The 18030-nt window shown below is 41.2% G+C and overlaps 1 protein-coding gene across 1 annotated transcript in view; it reads right to left on the bottom strand.

Moving 5' to 3' along the window:
* oca2 (oculocutaneous albinism II) overlaps positions 1-18030 on the bottom strand; it is a 503930-nt gene that overhangs the window by 404394 nt on the left and 81506 nt on the right. Inside the window, exons 4-5 of the mRNA XM_072264241.1 lie at positions 8573-8630; positions 5304-5376 (exon numbers count right to left, since the gene is read on the bottom strand). Of these exons, the coding sequence (XP_072120342.1) occupies positions 5304-5376; positions 8573-8630 (131 nt within the window). The remainder of the gene's footprint in view (positions 1-5303; positions 5377-8572; positions 8631-18030) is intronic.

Raw genomic sequence — 18030 nt, 5'->3', positions numbered from 1 at the left:
CTAGTACCCATGATGAAGCTGGCTAATTTTACCACTCTCTGCAGCTTTCTTCGATCCTGTGCGGTAGTCCCTCCAATACTAGATGGTGATACAACCAGTTAGAATGCTCTAACACTGGAGGGATTTCTCATGTTGTGAATGTCCTTCACCACATGAGCTTCACAAATTGGAACACTAGAGTGGTGGGATAGGATTGTGCCTGGCCGAAGTTAAGGTAGCTTTTGAAGCTAGGGTGAAATATTATCAGACAGAGTGAGTCAATGTCCGACATCGATGGCTACAGGTTTCACCTATATGTACAACTCATCAAACGATGCTCTTGAAACTGATGTATCCATCAAGACAGCTGTGGCTGAGACAGGATTTCGAGGAGATTCACAGGAATGGAGAGAGGGGTCAAAATTATGAACATTATGATGGAATAACTAATACAATGCTGTTTCCAGTTACAGAATTGACAGTACAAGAGGCATCTAAATTCCTTTGCATTCAGTAAAAGACACAGAGGGGAAATGAGGAAAGTTATCTTTTTGTATGGCAAGTTGCTATGATTTGGAACGTTCTGCTGAAATAAGAACAAATTTAGTTATAGCTTACAAAAGGATTTGGACAGCCACTTTTACAAACACATTTTGGAGTAATATAAATCAACACCAGAGGAGTAGGACTAAATAAACCCTCCAAAAAGCTGACGCAAATACTGCAAACTGAATGGCCCATTCTGTGCTCTGTTACTCCATAATTCTTATTTGCATCAACACCACATGCAGGCCAGTCAAACGATAACTAATTGTGGCCACCCCTTTGCAAAACACAATTATTAAAATGAATACAATAACATCTGCGGGCCGCAGCAAACATCAATAAGAGGCAACTTCCGCCGATAGCAGAGAAGGTACCCACTACATGAAACATGAAACAGAATCATCCAATTCCAGTATTTTATCAAATTTGCAGTTACTTAATTAACACAGGCAGTGCTCCCCAGGCATCAGATCTAAGGGCACTGAACATCTCAATAATGTCCCCAGCAAGAAATCTAACATATTATTTTTGGACCGTTTCCACAAATAAAGGTCATTGCAACCAAGCGTAGATCTTGAAACAGCCACCTTGTACGATTAATTTCGTCTTCCCAAATATAACTGCGTGGAAGTAGGGTACTGAGAAACTAGAACTGCACACAAGTCCCAGAAAAATATGTTTCAAACAACTAACTGCAGCTTTAGAAAACTGCTCCTGGATGCATTTTTGTTTTTGCCATGTGAACATTTTGTTTTAAATCGTTCTCCTTGGGGTCTACATAACGCACCAAGGTCTATTTCGCATTTACAAAGACAGAATTAGTTACAAAGTAAAAGTTTTGTAACCTAAGAGTTAGAAAAGTAAAAGCTTTGTAACTTGAGAGATGAAACAATAGACAGGATAAAGTACAGTATATTCAAAGCAGTGATAACACGCTTACATTGTAGAAAGGAAGATGCAAATAGTAAGACAGTGCCTCACTATGCAATAACTGTAATGGTGCATAAATGAGGCACTCCCATTAGTCTGTTGAAACCAACAGTCAGGAGGAGGGTGGAGTGCCGAGACAAAGAGTGGTAGGTGATCGGTAGAAATATATTTTAACAACAGCCAGATGGAACTGGGTGAGGAAAGGGAGGTGGAGGGTAGAGACAAGGGCTGGTAGATGGGATCAGATAAGGGAGGGCTGATGGGAAGATGGAATCAGGTGGGGGAGGGGATACCAAACATGGACCAAGGGATAAAAAGGGGTGGCACGGTAGCCGAGCGGTTAGTACAACACTTTACAGTACAGCCCTCAGGTTCAATTCCCGCCACTGCCTCTAAGGAATGTGCACATTCTCCCCATGACCACATGAATTTCCTCTGGGTGCTCCAGTTTCCTCACACAGTGCAAAGACAGTTGGTAGGTTAATTGGGCATTGTAAATTGTCCCGTGATTAGGCTAGGATTAAATCAGAGGAGTTCTAGGTGGCATGACTTGGAGGGCCAGAAGGGTCAAGTTAATAAAAAAGTAAACTAACGCAGGTAAGTGACCTTACATGTGATGGGCAGATGGGACCAGATGAGGATAGATGACTCTTGGGAAAGTGGGGGGCATGAATGGAAAGGTGAACAAAGGGAGAGAGACCCTGGGTGGATTGTAGGGCGAGGGAAGGGAATAAAAGTGGAGAGTGTTACCGCAAATTGGAGCATTCAGTATTCATACCATTGGGCTGCAGGCCCCCCAAGCAGAATGTAAGGTGCCGTAGTTCCAGTTTGCATTTGGTCTCACCGTGGCAGGGGACAGAGTAAAAGTATGACAGGATAGTGTGGGAATGGGGAAGGGGAGGTGAAAATAAATGAAACTGGAGGGTTGCGGGCCATTATGGACAACTGAGGGTAAGCTGATTGAGTAAAACAAGATGTCAGAATCAGAATCAAGATAATTATCATTGACATGGGTGATGAAATTTGTTAGTTTGTGGCAGCAGTTCAATGTAATACATGAAATTAACTGTAAGTTACATTATGAAATGTATACAGTGGATTTGGTTAATTAGGTCATCAGTTAATCGGGTCAGCCGCTTATTTCAGATGTCTCTTAAAGAACAAAAACTAATCAAGAAAATAGTTGGGATTTCCTTCATTCATTTGGGACACTGTGCCACTTAATTGAAACAGGAACCTGTTGTTGAACAGTTTCTAACTAGCGTCAGTCACAAGCACTTAGACATACACCATGCTTAGAGCAAACAGTTTTTAAGTAGTATCAGTTGTACGCGTCTGCGTTCAAAAAGCAGTGATTTTTGTCACTGGTCAGAAATAGGCAGTAAGATCCTTCGGAACTGTATTGCTCACTGCGGTTTAAAGCATTCATGGTTGGAGATGCGGGAAATTGCCGGGAGTTAAAATCAAACAATTTCACTACTTCAGCAAGATAGGAACTACGAAGAATTTGAAGGTATTGACAATGGTTTTGAATGTTACACTGAAAATGAAGATTTGGAGGATGCAATCGTCAAAAGCATGGCATGAAGGCATTCCATTGCCCGCACTAGGTATCTGCACTGATTTTGTTCGTTTACAGTCAATCAAAAGAACACGGCTGCATACAATCCTTCTGTCAATAACTGTTAGGGACTAATGCACAGTTTTATAGTACCATAGTGTATTGGTAGTGTTCTACTTTGTTCTGTATTTCATTTAAATACAGTACATGGTTATTCAGTTAAAATTAGATTGTGTTCCTATACCTTTTTAACTATTTCCATGAAACCGGCTAATTGGGGCGGCTGCCTAATCGGGCCAAAATGTACTGGACTCATTGTGCCCCTATTATCCAGAATCCACAGTATATAAAAAAAAAGGTAGTGCAAAAATAGAGCAAATAGTGAGCTAGTGTTCATGGGTTCATTGTCCATTCAGAAATCTGATGGCAAAGGAAAAGAAGCTGTTCCTAAAACGTTGAGTGTGTGTCTTCAGGCTCCTGTACCTCCTCGCTGATAGTAGCTATGAGAAGACGGCATGTCACACTGATTGTGCATAAATAGATCGTTCAAAGATCAACAGACCTCCATGTCAGGATGTTGCTTGCTCGGTGGACAGTTTGGAAAGTCAAGCCTCATGTAAAGATCCCACAACTGGACACAATCAGCATCAATCAGGTCTATTATCGTCGGCATTTGTTGTGAAATTTGTTAACTTAGCAGCAGCAGTGCAATGAGATAGGTAATATAGAAATAAACAAACAAATCGATCAATTACAATAAGTGTATGTGTGTGTATATATATATATATATACTGAATAGATTATAAATCAGGCAAAAACAGAAATAATATAAAAAAAATGTCAGGTAGTGTTCACAGGTTCAATGTCCATTTAGGAATCAGATGGCAGAGGGGAAGAAGCTGTCCCAAATCACTGAATGTGTGCCGTCAGGCTTCTGTACCTCCTTCCTGACAGTAACAATGAGAAGAGAGCATGTCCTGGGTGATGAGCGTCCTTAATGATGGATGTTGTCTCTCTAAAACACCGCTCCTTGAAGATGTCTTGGGTACTACAGGAGCTAGTGCCCAAGATAGAGCTGACTAATCTTATGACTTCCTGTGGGTTCTTTCAGACCTGTGCAGTAGCACCCCCCCCCCGCCACCACCCCACCCTCCAGACAGTGTTCAGCCTGTCATGGTACATCTATAGAGGTTTGCAAGTGTTTTATTTGACAAACCAAATCCCTTCAAACTCGTAATGAAATATAGCTGCAGTCTTGCCTTCTTTATAGCTGCAACGATATGTTGGGACCAGGTTAGATCCTCACAGATCCTGACACCCAGGAACCTGAAATTACTCAGCCTCTCCATTTCTGATTAGTTCATGTTTCCTCATCTTACCCTTCCTGAAGTCCACAATCAGCTCTTTCGTCTTACTGACTTTGAGCGCCAGGTTGTTGCTGTGACACCACTCAACTAGCTGGTATATCTCACTCCTGTACACCCTCTCATCTCCAACTGAGATTCTACCAGCAACCTGCTGGTTTCAGCCTTGTGAGTGGTAGAGGATATGGATCTCCCCATCAGTTACTCGATGCACCAAAACAGGGCAGGTTCACGACCGCCTCCCCACTGATCAACTTTAAGTTTAAAGTTCAAAGTAAATTTATTATCAAAGTACACATAAGTTACCAAATACTACCCTGCCATTCATTTTCTTGTAAGCAGACAGTCACAGTAGAACAAAGAAGTACAATAGAATCGATGAATAACTACAGATAAACAAAGACTGACAAATTGTGCAAATGCAGAAAGAAAAAAAGTAATAAGTAAATCAATCAAGGGATAGATAGATAAATACATAAATACATACAGAGAACGTGAGTTATAAAACCCTTGAAAGTGAATTTATAATTGTATTCAATGTGTTGTGGTGAGTGAAGTCATCCATGCTGGTTCAGGAGCCTGACAGCTGAAGGGAAATAAGTTTTCCTGAACCTACTGCTGAGGGACCCAAGGCTCCTGTACCTCCTTCCCAATGGCAGCAGTGAGAAGAGAGCATGGCCTGGATGGTGGGGATTCTTGATGATGGATGCTGTTTTCTTTAGGCAGTCAGAGCTACTAAACTCCTGTAACCACTTCCACTTTAAAATACAATTCAATATAACTAAATCAAGAAGTCTCACCTCATTGCCCAAACCACTCAGAGAGTAGCATTTTACCCAGATTCTTCCAAACAAGTTTCTTAGCACAAAAGGTAGCTATACATGGTGCAGAAGTAAACAAATAATTGCACTGGAAAAGGATACAAGTGCTTTCAAGTGGCGAAACAGCTACCATTTGCTGGGGGATCGCATGATCCGGATGAGCGCTAAATAGAACCTGGAATAAAGAGAAAATAATGTTGTTTGCAAACCATCATTGCTGATAAATTGAGTAACATAGCTAAGGGAGTAAGCTATTTAGCTCCGCAGCTATATTCTGCAATGCAATAAGATTCTCAGTGACTTCTCTGCATCCCTTGCTTCAGATCCTTTAATACATTCACTGAACTGAAATCTATTAATCTAAATTTAATGCTAACAACTAACAAAGCATCAACTATTGCCTGAAGAAGAGCTTTTTTAAAATTTCTGTCATTCTTTGGAAAAGAATTTCCAACTTCAAACACCATTTATCCAGCCCAATCTGATTGGGAGATTATGCCTCCTATGCTAGTCTCTCTTGAGGTCTGAATATAATTCTGCTAAACCAACTCGTTCTTCTTAAGATTATGTCCCTAATTCTGGAATTCCTCTGCCAAGTGAGACATCCTCAAAACATTGTGAAAAATCCACAGAATTGTAGGTGTTTGATAAGATCACCTCTTGTTCTTCGGAGAGTATAGACTCAATCTACTCAATCACTGAGCTGTAGACAAATTACCTCCGTAATGGCACCAGCCTTCCAGAGCTATTCTGGAATATGTAATGATTGAAGACAAATCACAAAACCGCAGGAGCGGGTGACCCAAGATGAAACCTACTGGACAATTTAGCAAACAAATACATTTCTTTAAAAAAAACTTTCCTTTTAACATTATTTATTCATGTGAAAGAATTAGTGCTGCGAACTATTTCATTGATAGCCAAGATTAATCCAATTGGGTAACAAAGTGGCTGTTTTCATCCTAAATGTCTGTAACACACACATTGAACCTAAAAGTCAGACAGACAGCGTGCATGCTAGCTAGCTGACAAGAGGTGAGAGGTCATGTGGTACCAGAACTTCCAGAGGTACCAGCGTTGTGCATTCTTGGTGGACAGAAAGTTCAAAGTGCAAAGTGAATTTACGATCAAAGTGCACATATGCCACCAAATACAACCCTGAGATTTATTTTCTTGCAGACATACTCAGTAAATCCAAGAACCATGATACCCTCAACCATCAGGCTCTTGAACAAGAAGGGTTTGAATAGTTTGCCATCTTCTGCACTCTGGTTGATCTCTCACTGATCTTGTTATAGCTACTATTCCATAGATTTGTTGAGTATGCGCTCAAGAAAGTGAATTTCAGGGTTGTATATGGTGACGTATGTGCATTTTGATAATAAAATCTACTTTGAATTTCGAGAATCAATGAAAGACCGTACCCAAACAACCAACACACACAAGAAAACAAGAGGTGCAAAAGACTGCAGGCGCTGGAAATCTGGAGCAACAGACAAAGGTGCTGGAGGATCTCAATGGCTCTGGTAGCAACTACTGAGAGAAATGAACAATCGATGTTTCGCATTAGATCCTTCATCAGGGCTGAGTTCCTCCAGCTCCATTATGTTTTGCTACAAGTTTTTCGAAGTCATTCATAAACAAGTTCTCCTGCTCTTCAAACCTGAGGCTGAAGAAAATGTACACAGAACAAAAGGGCTTCACATTTTTCCCTGTGGTTTAGCCTTTTTAGAAACATAGAAAAACGTAGAAAACCTACAGCACAATACAGGCCCTTCGGTCCATAATGCTGTGCCAAACATGTACTTACTTTAGAAATGACCTAGGGTTACCCATAGCCCTCTATTTTTCTAAGCTCCATGTACCAACTTTTTTATTCCCACTTTTACACCAACGCGACAAAGTTTAATGGATACTCCAATAAGACACGGACAGTGTTACTTGCTCTAATTCCCAAGCGCCCTGAAGCATAGTGTCCTCACACCAATCAAACACAGAGCCATTTAATTTAAAACTGGCTAAAGAAATCTTTTGAGGTGGAAATTTACCAAGCCTGCTTTTGACACTTTATAAGGTCGTGAGAAAAGGAACACCTCAATATATACGGTATTTTAACGACTATCTGGAGAATACAGCAGTGTGTTTACATCGATATATGGAGCATCAATCTGTTGGTTGTTTGCTGAACTGTATAATAGGAAACAACACACATTCTTGTTGTGCCTCTGATGTATTACTTAGTAATGATTCAATATTCAAGATTCAAGGTTGTTTATTGTCATTCTTCAGTACATGAGTGTAAAGGAGAGTAAAATGATTGTTACTCTGGATTTGATGCAGCATAAAAAACACACAAAAAGCGGAAAGAACACAATACAAAAATGAGGATAGCATGTCTGCTTCATTCTTACTTTAGTGAGGTACGCACATATGACGTGGTGGCATAATAATGTATACCATTCATGTACTTTTACATATGATCCGTAATGAATAATGTAAACAACAAAGTATTTTTATTCAGACAAAGTATCTACAATATTACTCAAATATTAAATATGCAAAAGCAGTAGTGGTGCGATAACTCGAGTTAAGTATGATGTTCTCCTAAGGGATTGTCGATTGGTGGGTCCTCAGTTAGCTGTAGAGGCCAATTCAGGATCCACATATTCTGGTGCAGTTTGAGCATGAGTAAATGGTGGCTGTGGTTAGTAGCTGAGTCTTTTGGTTGTTTAGTCTTTCCATTTGCAACTGCCACTTGTTCTCTGCCACACAGTGGATGTTGTCCTCATGTAGCCCAGTTCCCTTTTGAACAGATTTCCTCCACATTTACTACATAGACTGAATGTATGACAGAAAGTGATGCTAGATGATGTGTATGTAGTGGTGGTGGGGTGTGTTAATGGGTGGAGGTGTTGATCCGCCCGACAGCATGAGGGAAGTAACTCTTTCTGAGTCTGGTGGTCCTGGCATAGATGCTGTGAAGCCTCCTCCCTGATGGTACAAGCAGGGTGGGTGGGATTCTTTATAACATTGCTGGCTTTGTTCTGGCACCTTTTTGTAAATGCGGGTAGGTTGGTACTGGTGGTGTATTGGACAATTTTAACTACTTGTTGTACTGCCCTCCTGTCCATCACTGTGCATTTTCCATACCACACAGTGATGCAGCAGGCATTTCACAGAATTATTCATTGAAAATTGCAATGATACAGTGAACCAACACAATTGCCTACTAATAATGTTTGTCAGAGACCAGTACCAGTAGCCATAATTCACTTGAGTCTGTACATCGTAAGTTTTCCTCCTGATGACGTTCACAAATAATGAATGCTAAGTAATACTCCTCACGAGCTAACAGAAAACAAAACACCTACCGAGCAAACGACTACGAAGATAAACAGGCTGGAAATCTTCAGGACCCTTAATGTGTATCTGCAAAAGCAATCAAAGAAGGACATGTAAGTATAATATTTTCTGGGCTGTGGAGAAAGAGAACCAAGTTCAAGTTGAAATATATTGTCATTTAACACTACATACGTATACAACTAAACGAAACATCATTCCTCTGGCACCATGGTGCAAAAAACAGCACATACAATCACACATAACACATACAATCACACATAACACATATAGTCACACATAGCACATATAGTCGCAGATAGAACATGTAGTCACACATACCACATATAGTTACGATCCCGCACAAACAGTCATAAAATAATACCAGACAAGTCTCTGTGTGGCATGGCCTGAAGATTGACAGTTTGACATAAAGTGCGAGGTGCTTTTTTTATACAAGACAGCTTAGTGCTACTGAAACTATTATAACAAAACAAAACAGTTGTATAAATATATGAAACAACAGATATAAAAGATTAAAAGTGACCAGTGCAGGATCAGTGTGTCTCTGAGTTATGGAGTGGGGCGGCAGGGCATTCAGACCGGGTGTACAGGGTGCTGGGTGGCAGCTGGATGTTAAGAAGTCTAACAGCCTGGAGGAAGGAGTTTTTTTCTCCCCAGCCTGACAGTTCTGGTTCTAATGCTGCCGTACTTTCCGCCTGATGGCAGAAGAAAACTGGTGAAGAGTCCTAATAAGGGGTCTCGGCCCAAAACATTGGCGATTTTTTTTCATAGATTCTGCCTGACCTGCTGAGTTCCTCCAGCAATTTGTGTGTATTGTTCTGAATTTCCGGCATCTGCAGTATCTCTTGTGTTTATGATTTGCTGCTCACTGTATATGCTCTCTTTTTGAATTACTTACTTTTTTTGATACATACACACATATATATATGTATATTTATTTTTATTTATTTTATTTAGAGATCCAGCACTGCAATACAGAAAAAGTGTGTTACACACACATACACACACACAAACTCTTTTATACATGGCATTGTACTGCTGCCACTAAAATGATGTACAAAATCAAGCAGAAAATAATCAGCTACAGTATATAATATCGTATCCATTTAAATATTACAGGCAGAAGTACTCGAACATATGGTTTTTAACGTACCAGCTGGCAAAACCAACAAAGTGTGGTGGAACTACACTAGTGTCAACTGAAGCTTGCAAATGATACCTGTAAGTAAATGTTTCCTGGGCCATTGGAAAAGAGCTTTACATCATGCAGATGTTTCTGGAAGAAATATATTATTTCAAACTCCTTGTTACCCCAGTCTGGAATAAATCAAAGGCTGCTTGAAGAGACTCTTCGTTACTTTCTGACAATATAACCAATAGACTACATTGAAAATGAAATAACTTTGAGTGCTGGGGTTATTATATCCGAGGTGGCAAAGGCAAATCTACACAGCCCTTCAAATCCATTTTCACCTTCATGTCTGACAAGGAAATTACACAAGGACAGATGAAAACAGCAGCTTATTGTAAACAACTTTATTCTGCAAATTCTCTATTCCCAGCTGTCTCCCCAGGGCAATAAATTCCTCCGTAACTAGTCTCTGCTCTACAATGGTTCATTCTCTTTCGTACTCAGCACTTCATCATCGCCTCTCAGATTACACATTACTAACATAGGTTTTTTGTCACAACCAACAGCAAAGAAAAAGATAAAAAGAAAAAGGTTGGTGACACTTCTTTTGCTGATAGTTTCCTCAGGGGAGCAAAAGTTGCTTAATTCTAACATTCAGCAATTATTTCCAATTTAGAGGACACAGAGAAATTCTCTCTGCTAGTTGAAGGCAGTTGTCTGAGAAACTAACCTATATAACTTTTCTCCCATCCTGAAGGAACTCTGATCAGGAACAACACAGCAGAACATAGAGCATCGATCAGTACAGCACAGGACAGGGCCTTTCACCGCAAGTGCTGTGCCAAAAATAACTAAGCTAATGTAATGACAACAGGGCAGGAGATTGGGGCTGAGAGGAAAATTGATCAGCCATGATGAAATGATGGAGCAGACTTGATCAGCGAAATGGCCCAATTCTGCTCCTTATGGTCTAATCCATTCTGCCTGCATATTATCCATATCCCGACATTTTCTGCGTACCCACGCGCCTATCAAAAGAGACTCCAACTTACCTGCCTCCACTGCCACTCCTGGTAGTGTATTTAAGGCATCTATCACTCACTGTATAAAAACTTGCCCCAACATCTCCTTTAAACATTTCCCCCTCATATTAAATGCATGCCTTTTTAACATAGAAACATAGAAAATAGGTGCAGGAGTAGGCCATTCGGCCCTTTGAGCCTGCACCGCCATTCAGTATGATCATGGCTGATCATCCAACTCAGAACCCTGCACCAGCCTTCCCTCCATACCCTCTGATCCCTTTAGCCACAAGGGCCATATCTAACTCCCTCTTAAATATAGCCAATGAACTGGCCTCAACTGTTTCCTGTGGCAGAGAATTCCACAGATTCACCACTCTCTGTGTGAAGAAGTTTTTCCTAATCTCGGTCCTAAAAGGCTTCCCCTTTATCCTCAAACTGTGACCCCTCGTTCTGGACTTTCCCAACATCAGGAACAATCTTCCTGCATCTAGCCTGTCCAATCCCTTTAGGATTTTATACATTTCAATTAGATCCCCCCTCAATCTTCTAAATTCCAACGAGTATAAGCCTAGTTCATCCAGTCTTTCATCATATGAAAGTCCTGCCATCCCAGGAATCAATCTGGTGAACCTTCTTTGTACTCCCTCTATGGCAAGGATGTCTTTCCTCAGATTAGGGGACCAAAACTGCACACAATACTCCAGGTGTGATCTCACCAAGGCCTTGTACAACTGCAGTAGTACCTCCCTGCTCTTGTACTCCAATCCTCTTGCTATAAATGCCAGCATACCATTCGCCTTTTTCACTGCCTGCTGTACCTGCATGCCCACTTTCAATGACTGGTGTATCATGACACCCAGGTCTCGTTGCACCTCCCCTTTTCCTAATCGGCCACCATTCAGATAATAATCTGTTTTCCTGTTTTTGCCACCAAAGTGGATAACTTTACATTTATCCACATTAAATTGTATCTGCCATGAATTTGCCCACTCACCTAACCTATCCAAGTCACCCTGCGTCCTCTTAGCATCCTCCTCACAGCTAACACTGCCGCCCAGCTTCGTGTCATCCGCAAACTTGGAGATGCTGCATTTAATTCCCTCATCCAAGTCATTAATATATATTGTAAACAACTGGGGTCCCAGCACTGAGCCTTGCAGTACCCCACTAGTCACTGCACTGCACCCCACTAGTTTTGTATGAGATGGTTCAACCCTGGTAGGAAGATACTGACCGTCTAACTGTAAGTTTATCAGAAGCACAGATAAAGTACCAAACAATTTTTTAAAAAGCTGCAGATACCAAAAATCTAAAACAAAAACAGAAAATGTTGTAAATCTCAGCTGCTTAGGGAGCATCTGCAGAAGGAGAAATGATACATTGATCATTTCTCTTTCCACAGATGCTGCCTCATTTGCTAACATGTTTCGCTGTTGATGTCTTGTTTTGTTGTTGTTGTTGCTTGTGCTGTTCTGCAGAATTTTTTTGGAATACTCTGTTGATGACAGAATGTGTGGTGACACTTACGGACTGCCCCAGGCTCATCCTTGGCTCTATTGACTGTTAGCACATTAACAACGCATTTCACTGTGCACGTGACAGATAAATCTGAATCTGAACTCTCCAGCATTTTCTGGGTTTGTTACACAACTATACTACTTCCTCAAACGCACGGTAGGGTAGTGGCTAGTGTGATACTATTACGCTCAGGGGATTGGAGTTTAGAGTTCAAATCCGGCGCCATCTGTAAGGAGTCTGTACGTCCTCCCTGTGGAATGTGTGGGTTTTCTTCAGGTGTTCCGGTTTCCTCCCACAGCCCAAAGACATGCCAGGTACCAGGAAGTAGGTTAATTAGTCCTTCGTAAATTGTCCAGTGGTTAGGCTTGGGTTAAGTCAGGGCTTGCTGAGTGACATGGCTTGAAGTGCTGGAAGAGCCTATTCCATGTTGTATCTCTACATAAATAAATAAATACTTGATTTAACAATTAAACATATGTAAAAGGCGATATTTCCTGTGGTAACAGAAAAGGCTACAGATGCTGGAAAAAGGTACAACACACAAAATGCTGGAGGAACTCAGCAGGTCAGATGACATCTTTGGAGGGAAATAAATAGTCAATATTTCGGGTCCAGCCACTTCATCCGGACTGTAGAGAGAAGCGAAATGGCCAGTAGAAAAAGGTGGAGGAAAGGACTGGAACAAGAACTTTCTCTGGCCATGTTTTGCCAATTATTTTTTGCTCAGAGAAGCAGAAGTGACAAAAGATGCCTGGCTCATCTCAGCTGCACACACTTTGGAGAAGCCAATGGCACTGGCTGTGTGGAAAATTAGCATAATTAACTAGTTTGCAAATAAACTGCAGAACAAACTTTTCAAATATAGTACAGCCTTCAGATTCCAGCATCAAATTTTCAACATAATGATGAATTTACACTCAGTGACAACTTTAATTTTTTTTCCTTCAGCTGTCCATCGATTTTTGATGTTGACTGAGGCCTGGGCAAGGTTGTATGAAAGACTGGCAGTTGCCCATGCTGCAAGTCTCCCCTCTCCACGCCACCGATGTTGTGGAGACCCATACAGCTTGGCACTGGCGTTGTCGCAGAGCAATGTGTGGTTAAATGCCTTGCTCAAGGACACAACACATTCCCTCAGCAGAGGCTCGAACTAGCGACCTTCAGATCACTAGACCGACACCTTAACCACTTGGCCAGGCGCCACTTTAATTAGACACCTCCCCTAAGTAGTAAAATGGCCACTGAGTGTATGTTCATGGTCTTCTGCTTCTGTTGCCTGTACACTTCGAGGCTCAATGTATTATGCATTCAGAGATGATCTTATGCATACCACTGTTGTTAACACACTGTTATTTGAATTACTTCGCCTTCCTGTCAGCTTGAAGCAGTCCGGTCATTCTCCTCTGACCTCTCTCATTAACAAGGCATTTTCACCTACAGAACTGCCACTCTCCAGATGTTTTTGTTTGTTTTTCATACCATTTTCTCTAAACTCTAGACACTGTTGTGCATGAAAATTCCAGAGGATCAGCAGTTTCTGAGTTACTCAAATCAACCCATCTGGCACCAATAATCGTTCCACGGTCAAAGTCACGTAGATCACATTTCTTCCCCATTCTGATGTTTGGTCTGAACAACAACTGAACCTCTTGACCATGTCTTCATGTTTTTATGCATGAAATTGCTGCCACATGATTGGCTGATTCAATATGTGCATTAACAACCAGGTGCACAGGTGTCCCTATTACAATGGTCACTGAGTGACTAGTTTCACTCAAGTAATTTTGAGATGACTTCGGTGAGTGGTTCACCAGTCTTTTAAACATAGTTTGAGAATCATGTCAGCAGCAGGATAATCAGCATCAAGTAACGTTCGACAGAGTGTGGTCGGCACGAACTGGGAAGAGAATAGTACAGGGTAACAACAGGAAAAGGTCAAATAGGACTATTACTCATCCCTTTAAAAAGACAGTGAGGTACTAGAGCTGAGCGTTACATTCTTTGCCCCGAGGGGAGCGATACTGTGTTGAAAGAAATTCAATGATCACAGCAGGACAGGCAAGGTAATAAGCAATTTCTTATCTTCCCCATCCAGAGTTCTTCTCATTAAAGCTGCACTTTCACTGTGGTGCAGCCACATAATAGAACATTCCGAGCACTATGCACACATGAATGAATGTAACCGTGCAATTTAGTGCAGAGAAATCATTGACTAATACATTACTTATTAAGGATGAGCTATGCATATCACCCAGACATTCCATTGTCACTTCTGATTATCCATTTTTGCCACCTTAAAGAACAGCATAGTACGGGCTCTTCAGCTTATGATGTTGTGCCAGTCTTTTAACCTACTCTAAGATTTATCTAACCCTTCCTTCCTACAGTCTCTATATAAAGTATTCACCCCATCCCCCAGAAGTTTTCATGTTTTATTGTTTTACAACATGGAATCACAGTGGATTTAATTTGGGTTTTTTTTGACACTTATCAACAGAAAAAGACTATTTCGTGTCAAAGTGAAAACAGATCCCCACGAAGTGATATAAGTTAATTACAAATATAAAACACAAAATAATTGAAGGCAAGTGGTGTATGCAAGCTCGATTTCAACATCGACGAAAATTTTGGAAAGGTACATGGGTGGGAGGGATATGGAGGGCTATATTCCGGATGCAGGTAGGTAGAACTAAGATGAAGAGGGATCTCTTCAGTCAGAGGGTGGTGAATCTGTGGAATTCGTTACCACAGAAAGATGTCAGGGCCAAATCATTGTGTGTATTTAAGGCAAAGATTGGTAAAGTTCTTGATTGGTAAGGGGATTAAAGATTACCATGAGAATGGGGTTGAGAAAAAGTCAGCCCAGCCATGATTGAATGGTGGAACAGTCATGAAGCGCTGAATGACCTAATTCTGCTCCTACGTTATATGGTCCCATGGCATAATATTATAGACCAGCTTAAAGGCCTGAATAATTAATTGAGGCTGAAGATATCCCAGCAGTGTTACAAGCTGCAGGACATGAAACCCATTGTTCACACGCAAAAAGTAGCAAGTTAGCTAAGTAACACACACAAAATCCTGGAGGAACTCAGTAGGTCAAGCAGCATCTATAGAAGAGAATAAACAGACGCCATTTTAGCCCGAGACCCTTCATCAGGACTAGAAAGAAAGGGGGAGAAGCCAGAAAAAGCCCTTGGACTGTGGGAGGAAACCAAAGCACCTGGAGTAAATCCATTCAGTTTAAGGGGAGAACATACAAACTCCTTACAGACAGTGCCAGAATTGAACTCTGAACTCTGACGCCCCAAGTTGTATTAGTGTCTCACTAACCAGTTTTGCTACCTTTTGAGCCTGGAGAGAAAACAACCAAGCACTACTATAGCAATTCATTATCACATAGTGACCTGTTAGAGGAAATCATTCCACGACCACAAACCAGCCTACCCAGCATCAAGGACATCTTCAAAAAATCAGCATCCATTATTAAGGACCCCCACCACTCAGAATGTTGCCATCTTCACATTTCTACCATCAGAGAGAGAAGTACAGGAGCCTAAAGATACACATGGGACATTTCAGGAATTTTTCCACTCCACCATCAGATTTCTGAACAGACCATGAACTATGAACACTACCTCACTATTTTTGCTTTCTTTTTGCACCACTAGTTTATTATTTTAATATATATTATAATTTATAGCATATTTTACTTATTTCACTGCACTGCAGCTGCAAAGCAACGGAGATCTCCACATACACTGGTGATAATAATCCTGATTCTGATTCCTTGTCTCAGTTTTAAAGGGACAACCTCTTATTCCAAAGCTGGGTCTTCAGATCCTAGACTTTCCTACTAATGGGATACAAGTGGCAGGATCAGAAATATTTTTGTGAGCGCAGACATCAGCAAGAGTTTCAGTTGTGGTTCAGATCAAACATCAAAATGCGGAAGAAATGTTACCAAAGTGACTTTGACCGCAGAAAGATTATTGGTGCCAGACAAAGTGGGTTGAGTATTTCAGAAACTGCTGATAGACCATAAGACCATAAGATATAGGAGCAGAATTAGGCCATTTGGTCCATCGTGTCTGCTCTGCCATTTCATATTGGCTGTTCCATTTTGCCCCTCAGCTCCAATCTCCTGCTTTCACCCCTCCTATATCCTTCATGCCCTGACCAATCAAGAATCTATCAACCTCTGCCTTAAATACACGTAAAGACTTGGCTTCCACAGCTACCTGTGGTAATGAATTCCACAAATTCACCATTCTCTGGCTAAAGAAATTCCTCTTCCTCTCTGTTCTGAAAGGATGCCCATCTATTCTGAGGCTGTGTTCTCTGGTCCTGGACTCTCCCACCAGAGGAAACATCCTCTGCAGATCCACTCTGTCAGGGTCTTTCAACATTCGATAAGTTTCAATGAGATCCCCCCCCTCCGCCATTCTTCTGAATTCCAGTGAATACTGGCCCAGAGCCATCAAACACTCTTCGTATGACAAGCCATTCAATCCTGGAATCATTCTGATGAACCTCCTTTAAACCCTTTCCAGTGTAAGCGTATCCTTTCAAAGATATGGGGCCCAAAACTGCTCACAATACTCCAAGTGAGGCCTCACCAGTGCTTTATAAAGTCTCAACATTACATCCTTTCTTTCATATACTTGTCTTCTTGAAATAAATGCTAATATCACGTTTGCCTTCCTCACCACAGACTCAACCTGCAAACTAACCTTCAGCGAATCTTGCATAAGGACTTCCAAACCCTTTATGCCTTAGATTTTTGAATTTTCTCTCCAATTAGAAAATAGTCTACAACTTCTGTTTCTTCTACCAAAGTGCATGACCATACACTTCCTGACACTGCATTCCATCTGCCACATCTTTGGCCATTCTCCAATTCTGTCTTAAGTCCTTCTGTAGCCTCTCTACTTCCTCAAAGCTACCTGCCCCTCCACCTATCTTCATATCATCCACAAACTTTTCAACAAAACCAACAATTCCATCATCTTAGACATCGACATATAACATAAAAAGAATTGGTCCCGACACAGACCGCAGTGAAACACCACTTGTCACCAGCAGCCAACCAGAAAAGGCTCCCTTTATTCTTACTCTTTGCCTCCTGCTAGTCAGCCACTGCTTTATCCATGATAGAATCTTTCCTGTAATACCATGAGTTCATAGCTTGTTAAGCAACTTCATGTATGGCACCATGTCAAAGGCCTTCTGAAAATCCAAGTACACAACATCAAACGATTCTCCTTTGTCTTTCCTGCTTGTTAATTCTTCAAAGAATTCCAACAGATCTGTCAGGCAAGATTTTCCCTTAAGGAAACCATGCTGACTACGGCCTATTTTATGATGTGCCTCCAAGTACCCTGAAACACATCTTGATAATCAGCTCCAACATCTTCCCAACAACTGAGGTCAGACCAACTGGACTATTGTGCCCTTCCTTCTGCTTCTCTCCCTTCTTAAAGGGTGATGTGACATTGCAATTTTCCTGTCTTCAGGAATCATTCCAGATTCTAGTGATGTTTGAAAGATCATTACTAATGCCTTCACAATCTCTTCAGCCACCTTGAGGTGTACACCATCTGGTCCAGATGACTTATCTACCTTCAGACCTTTCAGTTTCCCAAGGACCTTCTCCCTAGTAATGGCAACTTTACACACTTCTGACCCGTGACACTCTGGAATTTCCACCATTCTGCTAGTGTATTACACACTGAAGACTGATGAAAAATTCTTATTCAGTTCATCACGGTTTCCTTGTCCCATATTACTA

This window comes from Mobula birostris, chromosome 7 (genome assembly GCF_030028105.1).
Source record: "Mobula birostris isolate sMobBir1 chromosome 7, sMobBir1.hap1, whole genome shotgun sequence".
NCBI classification, from domain to species: domain Eukaryota; kingdom Metazoa; phylum Chordata; class Chondrichthyes; order Myliobatiformes; family Myliobatidae; genus Mobula; species Mobula birostris.
Note: the sequence above shows the minus strand (reverse complement) of the source record. Positions and strands in the feature narration are given on the sequence as shown.